At 41.0% G+C, this 21,937-nt stretch overlaps 1 protein-coding gene across 1 annotated transcript; it reads left to right on the forward strand.

The window, feature by feature from the left end:
- The first annotated feature begins 6 nt into the window (after window positions 1–6).
- Window positions 7–21,924, forward strand: CS (citrate synthase). The gene is made up of 11 exons (XM_010976859.2): window positions 7–264; window positions 10,959–11,009; window positions 11,593–11,700; window positions 12,743–12,808; window positions 13,128–13,259; window positions 13,504–13,692; window positions 18,511–18,710; window positions 19,274–19,403; window positions 19,526–19,627; window positions 19,826–20,035; window positions 20,356–21,924. The coding sequence occupies exons 1-11, from the start codon at window positions 223–225 to the stop codon at window positions 20,524–20,526; spliced, it is 1,401 nt and encodes a 466-aa protein (XP_010975161.1). The 5' UTR covers window positions 7–222; the 3' UTR covers window positions 20,527–21,924.
- Window positions 21,925–21,937: the final 13 nt, after the last annotated feature.

Below are 21,937 nucleotides of genomic sequence, written 5' to 3' on the forward strand. Positions count from 1 at the left end.
CTGAGAGGGGGCGGGAGTGCGTTCCGGGCTGTAGGCGGGGCCTCGCTGAGGACCCCGGGCTGGGCGCCGCTGCCGGCTGGTCTACCCTTTCCTTCAGCCGCCTCCTTTCAACCTTGTCCCCCAGTCGGCGCGGCCTCTGGTGCGGCGGCGGCGGCGGCTCCCGTTCCTGCCGCAATTCTCTTTCCTCCATCCCTCCCCACCAGATCCCCGAGTCCGCCCGCCATGGCTTTACTCACTGCGGCTGCCCGGCTCTTCGGAGCTAAGGTGAGCAACTAAGGGACGGAGTGCGCCGTCTTAGGGTGGGGCTGAAGCGACTGCAGGCCCTCAAGCGCCGGGGTCTCCCTCCCCTACCCAGGCGCACCCCAGCACGCCTTAAAGGGGCCCTGCGCTTGGCTGGCCGCCAGCCCTGCATGGAAGCTCCCAGGGCCATGTGCTTCGCTGGCCTTCCGGCCCCAGGGAGTGAAGTGAGCGCTGCCCGCCCCGGCATTCGGTCTTGGGCGTGTGGCAAGGCTGGACCCTACTGTCACCCCACATGTCTAGAGTGGAAGGGGGGGCGATGCTTGGCCTTGGAAAGAGAAGCAGCCGCCAGTGGAGAACATAGGTGTTGTTTCATTGGAATTAGGGAAAGAGCCTGTTTGGAAGAGGGCGCGGGGGTGAGAGAAGTGGCAGGGGTGAGCAGGTCTGCTCACTCTATCCCTGGACCAGAGAGCTAGAGCAGTGGCTAATTTCGGCTTCTGCTTTGTAGAGGGGGCCTTGTCATTTTCTGAACTGCCTGATTCCATTTTTCCAACCCAGTTGTTTAAGCCTTTAGTGACCAAGCCGCAGCAGTTCCTGCTAGAGGAGTGTGACTGGGGTCCTCTTTGTCCTTGGGACTCTTGTACTTTTAATATATAGGAGGAGCTTGGGTGGGGTGGAGCAGTTGTGTAAAACCTGCATGATTATCACATATGATTGGAGAAAGAACCAGAAAGGTTGTTCCCCCAGACTGCTGGCCAATAAATGAAGATACTGGGCAGGAGATAGTAATTCCAAAGTCACATGACCGGCCCTACTACTTGCTCACTCAGGTTTTACTGTTCCTCTTAAGTCTACTCTACTCAGAAGAGATTCCTCTTATTCTTTGGGGCCTTCTACTTGACTTTTGTTGCCGTTGGGATCATAAGAATATTGCTGCAGATAAATGGTGCTATCAGTTTCATATGCCAAAATTGTCTCTGGGTAACTTGGCTTTTTAAAAGAAAAACTGCTGTGCTGAAGGAGTCCCAGTCCTCTAATCCAAGCAAGGACAGTCCCACAAGTGACCTTGACCCCTTCAAGGAACCTACACTTTCTCTTCTGCAGACAGATTAAAGCTGCCAGCACCTGAAAGGAAGGAAAGGAAAATCTTAGAATGGTTTTGGCTTACTGTGTATTATCTAGCATGGTTGGCAGATAAGATGAAGCCTGGGGTTCTTCCAGGCACCCAGCAGCAAGGTGGAGGCTGATCACTTGGGAGATACTTGTCTTACTTGACTGTTGTTCTCCTGCTGCCAGGGAACAGGATAAGGAAGCCTCTTGGGAAATGAAGCAAGTTCTAGACAGTAGTTTGGCAGAATAGGGGATACTATAATTAGCTCATTCCAGAGCTTCTAACCCTACAGTGGAGTTTGAAAAAACCTTTAGAATTTACATTTGATTTTATTTTGTCTCTTAAGCCTCTGGGGAAACTCAGCTTTTGGGTTGACAGGGCTACCTAACTGGAGAATCATTATTATTTTGTTTACTTTCCTGTTAGAGATAGACCTGAGGATCCCCGAAACCTGTGTATTGGAAGCCGTCGGAAGGCTTTTGACCCTTAAAGCTAACAAAGCCCCACAGACTCAGGAGTGGAAATTTCCTGAGATCTAAGCAGTATAGCCAGGATACCAAGAAGCCTTTCAGTTTGTCAGCATTGCTAGCACCTGCCTGAGCTTTCCAGATCAGCCTGCAGCCTAACTGGTACTCTGTTTTACTTTTGCTGTTAAGCTAGGCTTTGTAAGGGAAAAATACCTGGAAAAATTGACCCCTGCCACTTTGATTCTCAAGGTCAGGTGTAGTTTCACTTTCCTGAGAAATTTTTTTTTTAACCTTACTAGGAGACACAAATGCTAGTCATTGTTCTATTGCTCCACGCTACCTCCTGTCAGGTAATTTAATGAACACCTGAGTTGGAGAGCCCCCCTAATAAAGAGCCTTGAGATTATTTGACTTCTTGTTTACCTGAATGAATTCCTACTATGCAGTGGCTTTAGTATTAGCTGTGGGTGCCTTAGCTTTGTGCTGTAGATACTGTCTTTTCACAGGGGACCTGGATTGGGAATTGGAGAAGGGCCACCAATTAACTTATGGATTCTTAACACCAAAGTGGCTTAACCAACCCTAGTTCCATCCTGTACCATTGAATTGTTCCTCCAAGCTAGGATGTGTGATAACGTTGAGTAAATCAATCCAAAAGTGTTTCTAGATTATTTCTAGACTTTTTCAAGACACTTAAATTAATACCCATGATTCTTTTACAGCAGACTTGTACCACTCACAACATATCCTATATAAAACCTAATCTGAAATTGGGTTCATCAAAACTGAGTCAGTTTTGTCTTGTGAAATGTTAGGCTTAAAGCCCAAAACTTTTAAAGGTAAGAACTCAAATCTCTTTGCTTTCACTTTGATTACCAGCCTACCCAAAGTAATGGCAGTTCTTTGATGCTTACTAGATGGACCAAAGATGAAAAATGGAGAATAAAGTGTCATCGTCATGTGCTAGTGGTGCGATGATTGCGTTTGTACTTCCTAGTGGTCTTTAGTTTGGTAGCAGATGAATGCATGGGTGTGGGGAGGCATCGAAATGAGCAGTTGTGAAGGAGATAATCAGAAAACGGGAAGGCTGGCATTCCTAGTTCTTAGAATCCAAGTGGGCAGAAGGCAGGAAACCAGACTTGGTGGGTCTCCCTAAAGCCACAGAGTAATTCCTTCTGCCCTATTTTCAGTGCCTTATGTGATAGATTCAAGCAGGATTTGAGTGAAATTTAAAACAATAGTGAGGCAACTTTAGTAATAGATCTTAGGATCTGACGAACTTTCACTTATTCCCTCAGCTGCCCAAGTTCCTGTATTTCTTTTAACGTGTTATTATTTTTAAAGGTCTGTAAGGTCACAGTGGGTGTCATCACCTGAGGTGTTTGTTTTCATTGCACATTCATAAATCCTGTCTTCACATTCTGATTCAGCAGCAAAGGTGGGATGGGATCTGAAAACTTGTATTTTTCAAGCACCTCGGTTGACTCACAATGCTTGGTGATCCCCTTCTGTTGAACCAGTAAAACCACACGCAGTCCTTTTTGTTTGCAGCTATATTTAATGTATGTATGAAGCTTTGAATGTTGGGCTTTTTTTTTTTTTTTGAATCAATGATTACTTTAAAATGACTTCATAAGTGATTATTTTAAGCAATAGTCCGTTTTAGTCTATTTTCTCTAGGTTTGTCTTCCAAGGCGTTCCCCCCCCCCCCAAAATGCCTCAGGAAAAGTTTTTTGTAAATCCCTGAAACAAAGCATCGTAACAACTCCTAGTAGAAGTGAGAGAACAGTTTCTAGTTCCTGAAAAAGTAGTGTGGTGACAGATCATAAACACTTTATTCACTACTGTACACTTGGTGTGCACATAATAAGTAGGTGTTCAGCAACTATTTGTTAAAGAACAGTAAGAATTTCTCTGAACATCAACTGTTTGATAAAGGACAGCAAAGAATAGTAAAGGAAAATAAGAACTCTTGATTCTTTTCTGAGGCTGAATTTGTGTCCTTGGCTGTCTTCCTCACTGAATAATCAGTGAACCTTTTGGGAAGGGTCTGTTAGACAATGAGAATTAGGTAGAATTATTAAGGAAACTCTTGTGAGTATGAAGGGGATCAGAGTATGAACTCTGAGGATTATTCCGCTCAGGCTGTCAACTGGCCTGAACGAGCAGTGCAGGCTGACTTCCAATATCACCATTGTGAGACAGTTCTCTGAGCTGGTTCTGGGGAGAGAGGAACCTTTGTCCTATGCATGTTCTTTTTCCCTTAATGCAAGTTGTTTCTTCTGCATTGGAAGGCTTTGTAGCACAAGATTTTTCCTACAGTTATTAGTGAATTATGTTTGCTTCATCAACTAAGCCAGTTCTGCTGGCTTGGCAAGCTCTGATTTTGTTTTATGAAGGAGGAGAAAGGGCTCTATTAAAATCAGGAGCATCTCTCACAAGTTTTTTTTTTAATTAAATTTTTATTGAGTTATAGTTGATTTATAATATTAGTTTCAGGTGTACAGCATAGTGATTTAAAAATTTTGTAGATTATACTCCATTTTTTAGAAGTTTTTTTGGGGGGGAGTAAGGATTTATTTATTAATTTAGTTAAATGGAGGTACTGGAGATTGAACCCAGGACCTCGTGCATGCTCTACTGCTGAGCTATACCTCTCCTCAATTATTCTTCATTTATAAAGTTATTATAAAATACTGGCTATATTCCCTGTGCTGTACAGTATACCCTTGTAGCTTATTTATTTGATACGTGATGGTTTGTAATCGCTCAAGTTTTTGATGTCAGAGCTCCGGGATATGTGGCAGGACTTGTTCCTGAATGTGCCTAGGATGGAGGATCAAGGAAAATTTGGCTTTTCCCCTGTAGAGTAAGGATCCTAGATGTGGACAAATGATGATAATAGGCTAAGAGGAGTAAGGGAGAAATAACCTTATCCAAATAGGATTCTACTGTTTCCAGAATTTGGGGGAGAATGGAGTAGCTTTAATTGATTTTTGTTAAGTTATTTGGCCAATACCCTGTCCCAGAAATAAGTATTATAAGGAAGTCTTTTTTTAACTTTTTTTTTAATATAAGCAAGTTTTTAGCAGAATTTCCTGCTTGTATTATTTGTCTTTATCCTCCATTGGCCCTTTAAGATAGAGGTTCCCTTAATTATATTTTTCTATCCTAACATAGCACATGTGAGAGCTACAGCCCACTTCTATCAATAATAGCAAACTCACTAAAAGAGTTATTGCAAGGGGTGACAGCATATGAGGTTTGAGAAAGCCTTTTAGTGATTATGAATCCCCCACCCTGTAGAGAATCCTGGCTGTCAGAATTTCTGAGCCAGGCCCTTATCTTTGGAAGTAGCTCTATCTCTCCCTGTGGAGGAGCCGACCTATTGAGTGGAGTGACTCCCTGATTCACCTGACAGCTGCTGTTCCAGTAGGATGACTCTACGCGTGGCATGCAACCCAAAGCCAAAAGCCCAGTTGCCACACCTCCAGAATTAGGGGAGGAGCTGGGAGGTGAAAGTTCAAGGATGACTCAGAGGTTTGTAATCTGCCTGTTCCATCTGAGTATAGCCTGAGTGCACTATACAAAGCCATTTAGCAGCTTTCATTGGCAACCAGGGGGTAGATGAAATGAGATGTGTAGGGTGTGACAGTCCTCTAACATCTCCTGTCTAGGGGTCACCTGCTGGTGGAGATTATAGTTGGTTAAATTTGTTTTCTCTCCCTGAGACTCCTCTCTTGGTCAGGGGGCCCTTAAGGAAATTGGGGCTTTATTTTCTGTTCTACAGCTAGAGGGAATTACCCATTCATCCCTTCGTCAAACTTGACTGCCTCTTTCCTGGGATCCAACTCCTCGAAATAGTTGTGACACTTGAGTTGGTAGTAATAGGCCAACACGTTTCCAAGAAACAAATGTTTATTGAACTCAGCTATGCAGCAGGCACTGTTCTAGATGCTTTCATGCAAATGATTTCATATAGTCTACTTGTCTACCATGAAATTGGTTTTATTACCAATTTAGAGATGCGAAAAGTGGAACTTAGAAGTTAGATCATTTAGCTATGGTAGCACAAAAGGATAGTGTCACAACCTGAGTAGGACTTGACCCTTGATAACTCCACATCCCAGAGCCTTTATATTCTACCCTTCTGCTCGCTTAACACTTTAGACCATGACTACGTCTCAAATTTTATTGTTCATAGGAATCACCTAATGAGTTTGTTAAACTGCAGATTTGTGTTCAGTGAGTCTGCGATGAGGCATTTCTGACAAGCTCCCAAGTAATGCTAATTCTGCTGGCTAGGCAGCCATACTGTAAATAGAAGGCTTTTGACTACTTTTACATATGTCCTTATTGGAGTCTTAGAATCAAACTTGGAGCTAAGTAGCCTGAGCATTACTAAATGTGGAGAAAGAAAGGGAAACAGTATTTAGTTGTTTTGCTTTGGATGTCTCAGTTACATAGGAATGGAGCTGGGACTAGAACCCAGATTTCCTTTCCTAATTCCAAGTCATGTGTTTGTCTCCTGCACTACTAGGTAAAGTTGCCCTAACTTGAATTTTTCCTATTCTAGCCTTTTGAGTGGTCATATCAATGAATTGCTGCCTTTAAAATCCTTCGTATTTCTTCAGTTTCTTCTAAGCTGCAGAGTAAGCTAAAAATATGACTAAACCTGACATCGAAGTGTGCTAAAAAGTGGCCATTCTATTTGATTTTCTATATTTCTTGTATAATAAATACAGAGCACTTGCTATGTGCCAGACATGGTTTTGAGTGCTTTGTAAATATTGGCTTGATTAATTCTCATAGCAGTCCTTTGAGGTAGGTACTATTATTGTTCTCATTTTACAGATAAGAAAACTAAAGCACAGAAAGGTTCAATGGCTAGGGTCACACAGTAAGTGGCCGAGAAGTGTAGTAGAAACAGAATATACTAGCTTTATTCTATAGCATAGAGCCAGCTTCTCCACAAACTAGCATTGCTTTGCAAATTGGAGATCTGGCTAAGAAGTGTTACTGTTGGAGATTAGGGACAGTTGAGATTAGCTTTCCTTAAGTTACTCCTGAGGCACCTCATTAAATGGCATAGCTGCTGTCTACCAAGGCAGTTAAGACTTTGCTGGTGGTAGAAGTGGGGTGATAGTTTAGTTCCAAGTTCTTCCTTAACCGTTGCCTTAAAGTAGTGTTTATATAAACAGATCTGAGAAATGGCTGTAACTAAGCAGCAGTTGTAACCCATTTGATGCCCTTAAATGATGCTGCATTCTTACAGCCTTGTTAGGTAACCTTCTACATCCTTTTCTTTCTGATTTCTCTTTTTTCCTTTTCCTTTTTTTATTTTTTATTTATTTTTTTTACCTTAAGTGAAGTAAAAGAAGAGGGAAGCTTACTGATTCTAGCAGTTCTCTCTCTCAAGGGAAAAAACTGTATTTGTTTTATGTTTATATTGGTGGAAGAAAGACCTCCAGCCTGAGGAAATTTCTATTTTCATCTTAAGATCTGGCTCTCATTCTGTCTTTTGAGCTTTGGTAGATTTTTTTCCCATAAGATTTAACCTTAAACTATTCTTCTTACAATCTTTCCTCTTGCAAATGAAGCAGACAGCCATTATAGAAACCTAAAGATGGTTTAGAAGTGGACAAAATGATCATTATGAAGAGATTGCAACTTTTTTCTCTTAGATGATATGTTCCCCTATAGCCTTTTTAAAAACAAAACCAAACCACAGCAACCACCTACCCACAGTTAAAAGGTCCTGCTGAAGGCTGATGTGGTCTCTGGGAGATGGGACCTCTATAATAGGGGATCTGTGGGAGTATGGAATGGCTTGAACATGGTTAGGCCTGTAGAACAATAGTTTAAACCTATTCACAGGTTTTCCCTTGTTCATTTTTTGGTGACTAGTTAAAAAAAAAAAGAAAGTTATTTCTTGAGTGCTGGGTCCAGCCTCTGTTTGCCCCATGTAGGATGAACAAGCTAAAGGGCTATTTGTGCTGCATACTTTCTGCCCAAATGGTCCTCGGTGAGCTAGAGGAGATTCTTTTTTTTTTTTTAATTGAAGTATAGTTGATTTACAATGTTGTGTTAGTTTTGGGTGTACAGCGTAGTGATTCAGTTATACATATGTGTATTCTTTTTCATTGTAGGTTATTACAAGTTATTGAATATAGTTCATTGAGCTATCCAGTAGGACCTTGTTGTTTATTCTGTATATAGTAGTTTGTATCTGCAAGAGGAGATTCTTTAGGAAGTTAATGTAAGGAGTTGTGAGCAGCCCTGGTTAACAAGTTGAAGCTTTCCCCCCTTTGTTTTAGGGCCATATCAGTTTGCTCTATGCTGTCTGAATTTAGCTTTGGGTTGATTCTTTTTATTTTTTTATTTTTTTAACATTTTTTTATTGATTTATAATCATTTTACAATGTTGTGTCAAATTCCAGTGTTCAGCACAATTTTTCAGTCATTCATGGACATATACACACTCATTGTCACATTTTTTCTCTCTGAGTTATCATAACATTTTGTGTATATTTCCCTGTGCTATACAGTGTAATCTTGTTTATCTATTCTACAATTTTGAAATCCCAGTCTATCCCTTCCCACCCTCCATCCCCCTGGCAACCACAAGTCTGTATTCTCTGTCTGTGAGTCTATTTCTGTCCTGTATTTACGCTTTGTTTTTGTTTGTTTGTTTGTTTTTGTTTTTGTTTTTTAGATTCCACATATGAGTGATCTCATATGGTATTTTTCTTTCTCTTTCTGGCTTACTTCACTTACAATGACATTCTCCAGGAGCATCCATGTTGCTGCAAATGGCATTATGTTGTCGGTTTTTATGGCTGAGTAGTATTCCATTGTATAAATATACCACATCTTCTTTATCCAGTCACCTGTTGATGGACATTTAGGCTGTTTCCATGTTTTGGCTATTGTAAATAGTGCTGCTATGAACATTGGGGTGCAGGTGTCATCCTGAAGTAGATTTCCTTCTGGGGTTGATTCTTTTTAAAATAACCTTTTTTCAAGGGCCTTTTCCCTTTTCAGTCCTCACTCCTGCCCTAGCAGAAAGAGGGGTATAAAATTCTAAAAAGGCTTAGGCTCTACTGAACTCTCACCTTAGGCATGTAGTCTTTTGGAGTTTATACAGTATCACTGGTACAAATGATTTTCAGCACAATCAGAGAGCAGTGCAGTCCAGTCAGCCGTCTGTATCTGCAGGTTCTGCATCCATAGGTTCAACCAGCTGTGGATCAAAATATTTTTTAAAAAATTCTGGAGAGTTCCAAAAAGCAAAACTTGAATTTGCCACCTGCTGAGAGCTATTTACATAGTATTTACAATTATATAACATTTACATTGTATTAGGTATTATAAGTAATCTGGAGGTGATTTAAAGTATATGGGAGGATGTGCATTGGTTATATGCACTTACTACAACATTTTATATAAGAGACTTGAGCTTCCAATTTGGGTGTCTGTTGAGGGAGAGGTCCTGAAACCAATCCCCTCTTGGATACCGAGGGATGATTGTAGTTACTACAAAAGATGTCTCTGGCCTTTTGGCAAAAGGAGGAGAGGTGTAGCCTTGCTCCACCATTAGTTTGTGTGCGTGTGTGTGAGGTCTTTTTAATTTGCAAGGTGCTTTCACATCCATTGTAATTTAATCATCACAAGACAACCCTGTGAGATGTGTGGTGGATGTGTCAGCACCATTTTATAGATGAGGAAACTGGGGCTTACTTTGACTGTCTCATTTTATCTTCAAAATTATCTTGTGCAAAAAGGCAATCTCCTTGCCTAAGCCCTTATGATAAACTTGGTAGTAGTATAACTGGTTGTCTTTTTCAAAGGCAGTGTTGAACTTTCTCTTGCAACTCAGCAATCTTCACATAGAAAAATGTAGGCTAGCTACGCTATTTATATTTATAATTGCCAAGATATGGAAGCAGCCTAGGTGTCCAACAACTGATGAATGGATAAAGAAGATGTGGTATATGTGTGTGTGTGTGTTTTCATATACACACACAATAGAATACTACTTAGCCATAAAAAAGAAATTTTTGCCATTTGCAATATGGATGGACTTGGAGGGTATTATGCTAAGTGAAATAAGTCAGAGAAAGACAAATACTGAATGATACCACTTATGTGTGGAATCTAAAAAATGAAACTAGTGAGTATAACAAAAAAGAAAAACACTCACAGATACAGAGAACAAACTAGAGGTTACCAGTGGGGAGAGGGAAGGAAGGTGGGGCAAAATAGGGGCAGGGGATTAAGAGGTACAAACTGCTGTGTGTACAGGGATATATTGTACAGCATGAGGAATATAGCCAATATTTTATAGTAACTATAAATGGAATACAACCTTTAAAAGTTGTGAATCACTGTGTTGTACACCTGAAACTTATATAAAATTGTGCATCGACCGCACCTCAATAAAAAAAAATTCCTTTGGTACAGTGTGTAGGTGATAAACTCAGCTTTTGTTTACATGAAATGTCTTTATTTCACCTCCTTTAAGATTTTTTTCCTCACCTGGATAACACAGCTCTAGCTTGATAATTATTTTCTCTCAACACTTTAAAGATAATTTTCCAGTTTTCTGGTTTCCATTGCTCTTATTGAGCAGTCTGTCCACTGTTACATTGTAGATATTGTCTTCTCTGTGTTTTTTTCCAAGAGCATTTCAGGTAGGGTTGTAATAGGCTGCTTCCACCTGTGGGCTCTCCTAGACTGGTGAGGTTGAAGTGCTGCCAGAAGACCAGGTGCTGAAGAGACCTTCCCATCTGGGTTAAGTAATTGATCAGTTTCCTCATTTGCTTTTCTCAGGGCTACTCAGAGCTGTTGACAGCTAGCTTAGGGTGGACTAGGTACTTTAACAGCTGCCTCTCTGACCTTTCCTGTGTGCCTAACAAAGCCCAGCCCTGGAAGCCAGGTGATGTGAGTCTCTGTCAGGAACACTAATGAAGCTGCTTCCTCCAGACTGATGCCTCCTTCCAGATTGTTCAAGGCCTTTTACACCTTTTTTACTTCAGACTGTCCTTTGACACTAAGACGAAGAGAGAGGTTGCGTCACCATAACTACTTTTTAGTACATAAGAGGGAGGACGATTGCATAAGGTTTTGTGTTTTCTTTGCAGAATGCATCCTGTCTGGTTCTTGCTGCCCGGCATGCCAGTGCTTCTTCCACGGTAAGGTTTGAAAAAGACGGCTGAGAGTCCTCGAGGCAGCCTGACCCTGGGATGGGGCGGGCAGGAGGGCTACCACCCAGCCTCTCATCATTGTTGTTATATCTGTTATTACTATTACTGTTTGTTTGTTTATACTATTACTGTTTTAAAATAGCCAAATCACTGTGAACGTGGTATGGGTTGTGGGTTTCGGCTGGAAAAAGTAGCTCTGTAATGTACTTCAGCAAAAGTAGCATTCTCTTTACTGACTATTCAAAGCATTCTGACCCATACAAGGAAATGCTGGAGCTTATGGTGTTCATTAGAAATTAAACTATTCTTTATAGTTCAGTGGCAGTAAGTACATTCACATTATTGTGCAACCATCGCCACTGTTTTCATCTTACCAACTTGAAGCTCTGTACCCATTAAACAGCTCCCCATTCCCTTCTCCCTCTGCCTGATTCTTTTACGCTCATATGTAGGGTAGTTGACCATATTTCCCTGACAGACAGGAAATCTGAGAAGCAAATCTTGACATACCTACTTTGTAGAAATCTAATTAATATTTTGATCATCACTTAGCCTCTACTTCTCTTTTTAGAATTTGAAAGACATATTGGCCGACCTGATACCTAAGGAGCAGGCCAGAATTAAGACCTTCAGGCAACAACATGGCAAGACAGTGGTGGGCCAAATCACTGTGGACATGGTAAGGTTTGTGGGGTTTTGGCTGGGAAAAGTAGCTGTGTAACGTGCTTCAACAAAAGTACCATTCTCTTAAGGTAGGGTATAGCTCAGTGGTAGAATGCATGCTTAGCATGCACGAGGTCCTGGGTTCAATCCCCAGTACCTCTATTAAAAAATAAATAAAAATAAATAAACCTGATTATCCCCACCTCCAAAAAAAAGAAAACCAAACAAAAAACTCCCCCTCCCCCCCAAAAAAAAGCACCATTCTGTCTTATACAAGGAAATGTTGAAGCTTCTGGTGTTTGTTAGAAATTAGATTATTCTTTTCTACAGATTTAATAGTTGAGCCTAACCTAATTCATGTATGGGAGGGATGAATGAAGTTTCTGTTCCTTTTCCCAACCCCTCAGCTGTTGGGGCCAAGGCTCTCTGTCTTTGAGTTGATGCTCTACTGACCATCCAGTTAAACCGCAGCTCTAGCAGGCCTTATAGAACAGCTTTAGGACAGCTTCTTCTCCAGCCTAAGAGTCTAAGCAGCTCAGATGATAATTTCACAACAGTGTTTAGCCATTTACCTTTGTCTCCTTTCCCTGCAATTAAACCCTTTCTGTTTACTTTGGTTGGTGGGAATGAGGGGATAAGAGTAGACAGGAGAAAAATTAAAAAGAAAAGGGAGCAGAGGCAGAAACTAATTAAAGATAGTGATTTCTCAACTTAAAAATTCATTTCCCATGTTAGCAGTCTTCCTCTCAAAGTTCCATTCTATAATAAATAAACTTCTCAGAAATCTTCCCCCAAATGAAGCCTTGCAAGTCAGAGAATAAATCTCTTCCAGATCCCGTGAAGCACTACCAGTCTCTAGCCTGAATTATTCTTTTTTTTCCCTTTTTTCTTTTCTTCAGTAGGGGAGGTAATTTTAGGTTTGTTTATTTTTTTTAAATAAAGGTACTGGGGATTGAACCCAGGGCCTGTGCGTGCTAGGCGTGCACTCCAGCCCTGAGCTATACCCTACCCGCTAGCCTGAATTATTTTAATGACTGGTTACATCTTCCTTTCTTTAGATGTATGGTGGCATGAGAGGCATGAAGGGATTGGTATATGAAACATCAGTTCTTGATCCTGAAGAGGTAAGAGACTCATTGACTTTACTGTTGTGCACACCATGGATTAGACCACTAGGGAGCAGGAGAACCAAATAAAGCTCCTACCTGTGTATTCTGGAAGGTGAAAATAGGTACATATGGAATAACTAAAGCACGAATTTACTTTTTTACTATATCAACTAATAAAACTAAAAGCACAAAGCAGGAGTAAGTTACCTGAAGATTTTCACTTTAAAAGTTCTAACTTGTTGACAGGTCTGATAAAAGTGGAACAGGTCAATTATGTGACTTCAAGGCTAATAAACTTAAGAGTTGTAATCCTTACTCTTCTCCCTCCCTCAAGGGCATCCGTTTCCGAGGCTACAGTATCCCTGAATGCCAGAAATTGCTGCCCAAGGCTAAGGGTGGGGAAGAACCCCTACCAGAGGGTTTATTTTGGCTGCTGGTAACTGGACAAATCCCAAAAGAGGAACAGGTAAGCCGAAGGACATTAGCTGTCTCATTTCCCTCCTTCTTTGCCTTTCTCTAGTCTCAGACACTTAATCCTGATCTGGTTATGGGTGGTAGTTGATAGAGATGTGCAGTGAGGGTAAAGAATCAGCAGAGTTACATGGATTGGATCGAATTATCTTGGATTTTCTTTACTCAGAGGTCACTGTCTTTTTATTTCTCTTCTTTTTCCTTGCCTAGTGTTGTGAGCAGTGTCTCCCTTTCCACAGGTATCTTGGCTTTCAAAGGAGTGGGCAAAGAGGGCAGCTCTGCCTTCCCATGTGGTCACCATGCTGGACAACTTTCCCACAAATCTACACCCCATGTCTCAGCTCAGTGCAGCCATTACAGCCCTCAACAGTGAGAGTAGCTTTGCCCGAGCATATTCAGAGGGTGTCAACCGAAGCAGGTACTGGGAGGTAAGGAAACTTTGGTGCAGTGATTGATGTGTGATGGAGAATCAGGACTTGAGTGTGAAGGAAGAGAAAGGAATGTAGAATCCTTAGGAAAATTACTACTCTGAGATATGCCAGAAATTCATTTTACACGTTTTTATTGTAGGCTTGCTTTTTATTGGTTGTTGGGATTGCAAAGAAAAGTGGAGCATGCTTTCTATCACCAAGGCTATTGATTTAGTTAGGGTGATATACATATAAAAAAAGAAACTACAATTCAGTAATCTTGCTGTAATAGAGGTATGTACTCAGTGCTGTTGAAACATTGAAAAAGATGTGACTCAACTGCAGGGTTCAGGGTTCCCGAGGAAGCTTTCACAGAATAGTCTTACCCTGGCCCCAAAGGATTCCTTCTCCTCCCCTTCTCCAAATAAGGAGAACCTTGAGAAGTTGGGTGAATGGCAGCTGAGTAACTGGAGCCTAGGAGGGCTAGTGCCTATCAGCCACAGTTCTGCACTAACCCACTCAAGATACCTGTCAGGAGTGGAATGGTGGTTAGCATCCTAGAAGTAGGATCCAAAAAACAAAAGAGCCACATTTTCTGAAAATGAAATATGACCTTAATAGTTTGAACTCTGTGGTTAGAGTATGAGAAGATTTTTGTGCCTTGTCCTAGCACACAGGACACAATTCCTTCCACCCTGTTTCTAACACCCCACATACTCACAAACACTGGGTACAGTACAACGTATCTGGCTAGGTTTACAGGAGGACATCTCATCTTCTTTTGTTTATTTGGAGACAGGTAGCATAGGAACAGAAAAGTTCCTTTTTACAAAGCAGATACACTAAGTGATTTTTGACCAGGAGAAGGCCCCCAGTGAGTTCATTATGAGGCAAGGCAGAAAACAGCATGGGCCACTGGTCTAAACAAATCCTCTTGGGGTTTTCACAACTCCTGCTTCATTTGGTTGGTCAATATTTATTCAATGCCAACTGTGTATTTAGAGAATTGTGTTTACCGTTGGGGGAAAGAGGGAGAGAAAGTTGTGTAATTGATGTTAGTCTGGTTGGTATTGAGGAGGAAGGTGTAGGAATGATGCAAACTAAACATATTCACAAGCACTTAAAGCATTTGTAGTTACACATCGGCAGGTTCAGAAGGTCATATAACCTAAATATATTGCTTTTCATTTTCTTTTTTAAATGCTGTTTAAGTAACTGCTATCTTTGTGGGTCACCATAAAAGGTTAAATCAAGCCCAACAGTTTTTCTACTTTATAACTTTTAGAAATGGACCACTTAGTAGTGCCTGTTACTACTTACAGTGCTATTGTCTTGTCTGTTGTAAAGTTCTGCATACTTTGCAGTAAATACTGTCAGATATTTCCCTTGTAGCCAAACATGCTGCATTCCTTCACACTGTCCTTTACTGAATCACTAAAATGAATCTTGTTCTCTGCTTGCTATTGCCTCCATTTCAAAGGACAGCCATTGACTGGTTGTTCTGCCACCTCTTTGTGAAATGTTATTGGGTGACTTTTGAAGTAAATGTTGTATTTCAGGACTTTGCTGCCTGGAGAGTATTTATAAGCAGCACCAGTATATCTGTCAGCTTCAGGATATGTATTTATTAAGTTCACACTGAACAGAAATTAGCACCAGTAACTGCTTTAGTTTAGTGGAGCTTAGTGCTCTTTTGCTGCCCTGTCTTGTGGTCTCTCTCTCAAGTCAAACATGCTATTTCGGTTCAGTTCTCTCATCTTGGTTAATTTAACCATAGGCTGCTTAAGTAGAATTATGTGACAGCATTCAGCTGGTTATTTCTGTTGAAAAATTTATGTTAAGGAGTATGTGTGATCTAAGTCTTTACTAAAATCATCAGTTCATGCTGTTTTTTACATATACCTCAAGAGGATGATTTGCCTACAACATTTTCTTCCATCATAGTTTACGTGACTTTAAATAGTGTCATCTCTTGAGGTGAAACAGGTCTTTTTCTAATTGACTTAACTTCACTCATGACTAGGAGATTACTCTGATGCAACGAGCTGTTTAATTGTGAAGTAGCCTTAAGATATTGTTGAATTGAGTAAAATTTGCAAAGTGCCTGACAGATAAGGTTTTTCTAGTAAGGCCTATGAATAGTTTATGTAGGTTTTGAAGCTGTTTATAATAAAATCATCATCCCAGCACATAAGCTCTTGAAAACATACCAAGTATTATGTTTAAATGCTTTCTATTCATTATGTGAACAACTCAGAACAACTGCATGAGATAGATGTTACTACTTATTCCCATTTTACTGAATGGGGAAACTGAGGATTAGAGAAATTAAGTAGCTTGCCCAAGGTCATGCAGCTAGTAACTGGTAGAGACCAGATTCAGACTTGAGTTGGCTTCACTTTAGGGTCTCTTCACATTAATACTGGCTCTCTTCTTTTTCTGTGTCTTCTCAAAAATGATTAATAGCTAAATGCTTGGCCAGAATTTCTCTAGCAGTAGAGATACTGGCTCACAATGATGATTATGGTCCGTTTTACCTTTACTCCAGGCAGTTGTGATAGTGGCATATTTTAAGGTCTTTTTTTCCAAGGCTTTATAGATAAAGAATGAGTGAGTACAAGTAGCTAAATAGCACCTCAGTCTTAGCTTATTAAAGAAGAAATAAGGAGTTCTCTGTCGGTGTGTTTATTTCATCTCTTGACTGCAGCTTTGCCACCACACAGAGCCGGATAAGGATCCCACACCGTCATACCTGGTCTGATACGTGTTCCTTTATAAACTTCATCTCAGTGGTAGAAGTTGAAACAGTCTCCTTTTTGTAGTTTTTTATGATGTGGTCATTCATACTTTACAGATGATTTTTGAAAGTTAGTATATATACTCCACAGATAACCAGTTTGCCTAGCCCCGGATCCTGTTCTTGTCATACTGCTCATGAATCCAGGTCCCTTAGAACTGCATATCCTTGATGCAGGCTTCTGGAAATAACCTACTTCCTTGGGGGATGTAAATCTGCAAGGAGGTATAGTTAATAGTATGATTATCTTGCAGGTAATCTCCTGAGAACTTGCAAGTGTTAGCTAATATTTCTTGCTTCAAGTAGCTTTTTAATTTTGGCAGTATTCTCATTGAATCTTGGTGGCATTGACAGAATTCACTGAGTTCTTGAGTAATAGATGATTTCATAAGGATTAACTCATTTAGGCTAGTTACTGTAGATTTTGCCCTTTGTTCCAACAGAACTACTGAAACCTCATGACTTACTGCAGTAACATTTAGCCAGTAAGCTCGATAGGACAGCACCATGTGATATCATTCAGCAAGTATTTTCTCCATGCTTTCCGTATGCCTGGGAAGTTACGCTTTCTATGTACCGTGAATGAAAGTAGAAATTGTTTGTTATTAAAAAAAAAAAAAAACTACTAAAACTCTGTCCCCTCCCTAAAGGAACTTGAAATCCCTTTGAGAAGATGAAATTGAGACATAAAAGTTGAGCAAGCTATTAACATCACAAAAAGCAACCAGATATTTTATGTTTCTCTTAATAAATGAACACAGCACTATTTATCAAATAGTCTTGCTAAAAAAAATTGAACCTGAATCTACTCAAGCCTCTAGCTCTGTCAGTTTGTTGGAAATACAGTGGACAGAGGAACATGTTAAATGACATCACAGGTACATAACCAGCAAAATTTAAACTGTGAGAACAGATAATCTGATCTTCCACAAATAAGCTGCAAAGTAAAAGAAGGACAGCATAAGAAAGAAAAATTGATTAAAAGAGACTTCAGAGACATTATCAGACAGTTGCAATGTGGGCTATTTTTAATCCTGAATGAAATGAATGGGGGAGGGCAATTATAATAAGTGAATTGAGATGTGAGGATGGATTTGAATACTGAGTAGGTATTTAGTGGTATTGAAGATTTATTCAGTTTTTTTTTTTTCCAGTGGGATAATGATTTTGTGCTTTGATTATGAAAGCCCTTTATCTTCGAGAGATACATGCTAAAGTATTTACATGTTGAGATATCTATCTATCTATCTATCTATCTATCTATCTATATCTATATCTATATCTCATGTCTGGGATTCACTCAAAATAATTTGGAAGGTGAGAGGGGAAAGTAAGGGTATAAATGAAACAAGTTGATAATTATTTAAGCCAGATGATGCTTATTAGCTGAGTGGGTGACCTTGTGCATGTTACTTAACCTGGCAAGCCTCAATTTCTTCATTTGTAAAATGAGGGATACATAACCTTACAGGATTATTGTAAGAGAAGAAAAAAATGCAAATAATATGTGTAGCACAGTACCTGTTACATAGTAAGTGCTTAAAAAATGGAAGCCTTTGTTAACTAACAACTGAATGCCACTGTTTGACCCTTGGCATATGTGATGAATTTTCTTTCAAAGATGAAACAGACTCATTAAAACCTAGTGTCTTAGCATTCATTGAGTGCAAAGTCGTGTAGCAGAAAACATGATTAAACATATAAGGATTCAAAATCTGACTTTGGCATTTAACCAAATGCTCCCTGAGCCTCAGTTCCCTATTCTGTAAAATGGAGGTCATTATATACTTTGTAGAGTGGAAGAAACTGGGAATAATGTTTTAATATACATGAGATAGTGTGTGTCAATCCCTCAGTGCAGTGCCTGGGTCACAACAGTTATTCAATTAAATAGTCACTTTTGTTATAATCCCTGTGTAACCACCCAGCATATAATCATCCACCCAAATAGCCCAATCCATGGATGACAGACACCACCCCTGCCTAATTCTTCTTTTTGATAATTTCTTTTTTTCTCCATTTTCCTCTTCTTCCCTCAGTTGATTTATGAAGACTGTATGGATCTGATCGCAAAGCTACCTTGTGTTGCAGCAAAGATCTACCGGAATCTCTACCGGGAGGGCAGCAGTATTGGGGCCATTGATTCTAAGCTGGACTGGTCCCACAATTTCACCAACATGTTAGGCTATACTGATGCTCGGTTCACGGAGCTCATGCGCTTGTACCTCACCATCCACAGGTGAGGGAGACCCAGCAACCGTAGCCACCAGGTGCCTGGATTGGTTGTGAATATTAAGAAAAGCTCCTTAACATTCTCATCTTCTGGGAACAGGTGGTGGGCAGCAAGGAGATGGAAACACAGCATAAGAGATGATACAAGGCAAAAAAGGGGTTCAGTATGGAAGGTTAGGAGGTCTAGGGAAATTACCATAACTGCCCTAAGATCATACTTCTAGCCAGGAAGAGGTACTAGCTGCTCACATTGGATAGGTCCGTCAGCTTTCCAGGAGCTCCCTCTTCTGGCCATTGCTATTAAAGTTGGGGTGAGAGTCAGGGAGCTTGGCACAGCAGCATCATCAACCAGTCACCTCTCCAGCCCTGTGGATTAGTGAACAAAGGCTGGTAGTAAGATTGGGGCATCTCTTACAAGAGCTTATGTAGAAATGACTGGCTGTAGGCTTGGTGAGCCCATAACTAGGCTAGTGTGTGGCCATAAGAGAACAGCAAGGTCTGTGTTCCCATAATCTATGCCTTCTTTCTCCTTTCTCTCAGCCTTGATTCTCTTTTCTTACTTCCCCACAGCGACCATGAGGGTGGCAATGTAAGTGCCCATACCAGCCATTTGGTGGGCAGTGCCCTTTCGGACCCCTACCTGTCCTTTGCAGCTGCCATGAACGGGCTGGCAGGGCCCCTCCATGGACTGGCAAATCAGGTAAGGCTACTCTTTTTCTTTTCCTGCTCCATGTTTTTCTTACTCCCATGCTGTGTCTGATCCTGTCATTCTCCCCCGGCATACGCATTGACACTCTTTTATTCTCTAAACCTTACTCACAGGAAGTACTTGTTTGGCTGACACAACTACAGAAGGAAATTGGCAAGGATGTGTCAGATGAGAAGTTACGTGACTACATCTGGAACACACTCAACTCAGGACGGGTAAGCAGAGATGCTGAGCAGTCAGGAGAGAAGCCAAGACTCAAGTTCTGTAATTTGGAAGAATGAAGGAGAAAAGAATGAAATAACTCCCTAAATTACAGAGGGAGATTTTTTTTTTCCCATTTGCCTACCCAGAAGAATTCAGAAGAGATAAGAATCTCTGAGACTACAACTGGCTTTTCCCCTCATTCTTTACAGGTTGTCCCAGGCTATGGCCATGCAGTGCTAAGGAAGACTGATCCACGATATACCTGTCAACGAGAGTTTGCTCTGAAACACCTGCCTCATGACCCCATGTTTAAGCTGGTTGCTCAGCTGTACAAGATTGTGCCCAATATCCTCCTAGAGCAGGGCAAGGCCAAGAATCCTTGGCCCAATGTAGATGCTCACAGTGGGGTGCTGCTCCAGGTGAGTCCTCCCTTCCCAGCTTTCTCTCATTTATACCAAACCCTACTGTTCTCTACCGTGCACAGAGTCAACTCCCTAGTCAGAGCAAGGACTCTCACACCTCCTTCCTTCCTTTTTTGATAAAGTTGCCTTTGTTAAGGGGTGTGGGGGAGGGTGTGGGCTGGAGGAAAGGGGTGCTCTCTCTTCAAAATCCAATTGCTATACTTTTCCCAATGTCATTTCTACTGAAGGCTAACTAGTTTAAGGTTTTTATCACCCTGGGCTTGTACATGCCACTACCTGTAGGCCTTTAACAAAACCTGTTTCTCTTTACCTTACAGTACTATGGAATGACGGAGATGAATTACTACACAGTCCTGTTTGGGGTATCGCGGGCACTGGGTGTATTAGCACAACTCATCTGGAGCCGAGCCCTGGGCTTCCCTCTAGAGAGACCCAAGTCCATGAGCACTGAAGGTCTGATAAAGTTTGTGGACTCTAAGTCAGGGTGAAACTGGAGGCTAGGAGGAAACTAACTACCACAAAGTGAGGGAGCTTAATTTAAAAAATATACTTTTGTTTCAGGGGGCTTTTAAAGACTTAAGATTAAATTGTGTCTGAGGCACTGATGATAAGTTTGAGTTTAAAATATAAATTAAGATTTTAAAAGATGAAAAGTGACCCTTCTTCCCTAACCACCTCTTTCCCCTGCCTGGTATGAGTTGCCCATCAACTGTTGATGACCAGGACTAATGCATGTGGTATGCGTTAGGTTTGCCACCCCCTAGTCTCCAGAGAGAGAATCTGACTCCTCTTTCCCTGGGTCAAAGCTGGTTGCAGAGAATCTGCTGTCACTTCAGAGCTTTTGGTTCTATTCTGCCCACCCTTTAATAGGCCAGCAAACCAGGACTCTGCCCCTTCTGTTTCCATAGGAATCATGTTGGATCGTCAGCTGTACCAAGCCCCATTAACCTCCCATGCACACAGACACTTCCAAGCAAGGCCTATTGGTTATGCTTTGGCTTTTTTTTTTTTAATGCTACCACATGATCTTTATAAAGGCCATGGCATTTGTTGTGACTGGCACCCAGTGTTTGATTTTTATTTTATCTTTTTAAAGTTATCCCATTAAAACTAAGATCTGGGAGTGTTCTGTTGCCCACTACTTTAATACTCACCTCCTTCCAGATTTCCTATACCTGCTGCGCCTCAAGCCGAGGTTGCTCTGGACTGTCCCCTCTTGGTCACTGTTAGAGGCCTCTTTCACGGGTTGTATATAGCACTGTCTGATCTGTGGTCTTTCCTAGTCATTTGGATTTATCAGTGCTTAACATAAGCTAAGCTTTTTACTTCCACAGAACACAAACCACTACCCTTTGGCTTTTTTCCCCTTTAACATGCTATGGGCTATAGAATAGAGACTTGGGGATGACTGACATTTCTTCCCAGAGGTGCTAGCACCTCTTTCTGAACAGGGAAATGATTTAAGATTGGACATGGTCTCCTTTGAATATCAAGTACTGGGACTGAGGGCATTAAAAATAGTAAACCTCCCTCCTCATCCCCTGCCACAAGCAGATATCCCTTTATTTATCAGGGTCCTTAATCCTGCACCTTCCCCAAGAGCTCACAGTACAGTGTTTGTTTTTAGAAGCCCCATATGCACAGGTTTCCAATGACTCAGAATGCTCTACTGCCTTTTCTTTTTAAGAAAGGATTGAAATACACTCCTGCTGTGCCCCTTTCCTCCCTCGCAACTCCTGCCTGTGTTTGTGTGGATCCCTAATCCCCAGAACCACGCTGTTGAGATGGATAATACTGTCTGTAAACCCCTGGGTAACTGTCAAGTCATAATGCAGACTTCAGGTTGTTCTGTATAAAATACAAAATAAATGTTTTTATTAACAATGCTTGAGCCTATTA

The sequence above is a fragment of the Camelus dromedarius genome, chromosome 11 (genome assembly GCF_036321535.1).
Source record: "Camelus dromedarius isolate mCamDro1 chromosome 11, mCamDro1.pat, whole genome shotgun sequence".
Taxonomy (NCBI): Eukaryota; Metazoa; Chordata; class Mammalia; order Artiodactyla; family Camelidae; genus Camelus; species Camelus dromedarius.

Coding starts and splice junctions, on each gene's coding strand:
- CS (XM_010976859.2), top strand. CDS start 223: ATGGCTTTACTCACTGCGGCTGCCCGGCTCTTCGGAGCTAAG. Junction 19,628..19,825: donor ACACACTCAACTCAGGACGG/GTAAGCAGAGAT, acceptor CATTCTTTACAG/GTTGTCCCAGGCTATGGCCA. Junction 20,036..20,355: donor ACAGTGGGGTGCTGCTCCAG/GTGAGTCCTCCC, acceptor TTTACCTTACAG/TACTATGGAATGACGGAGAT.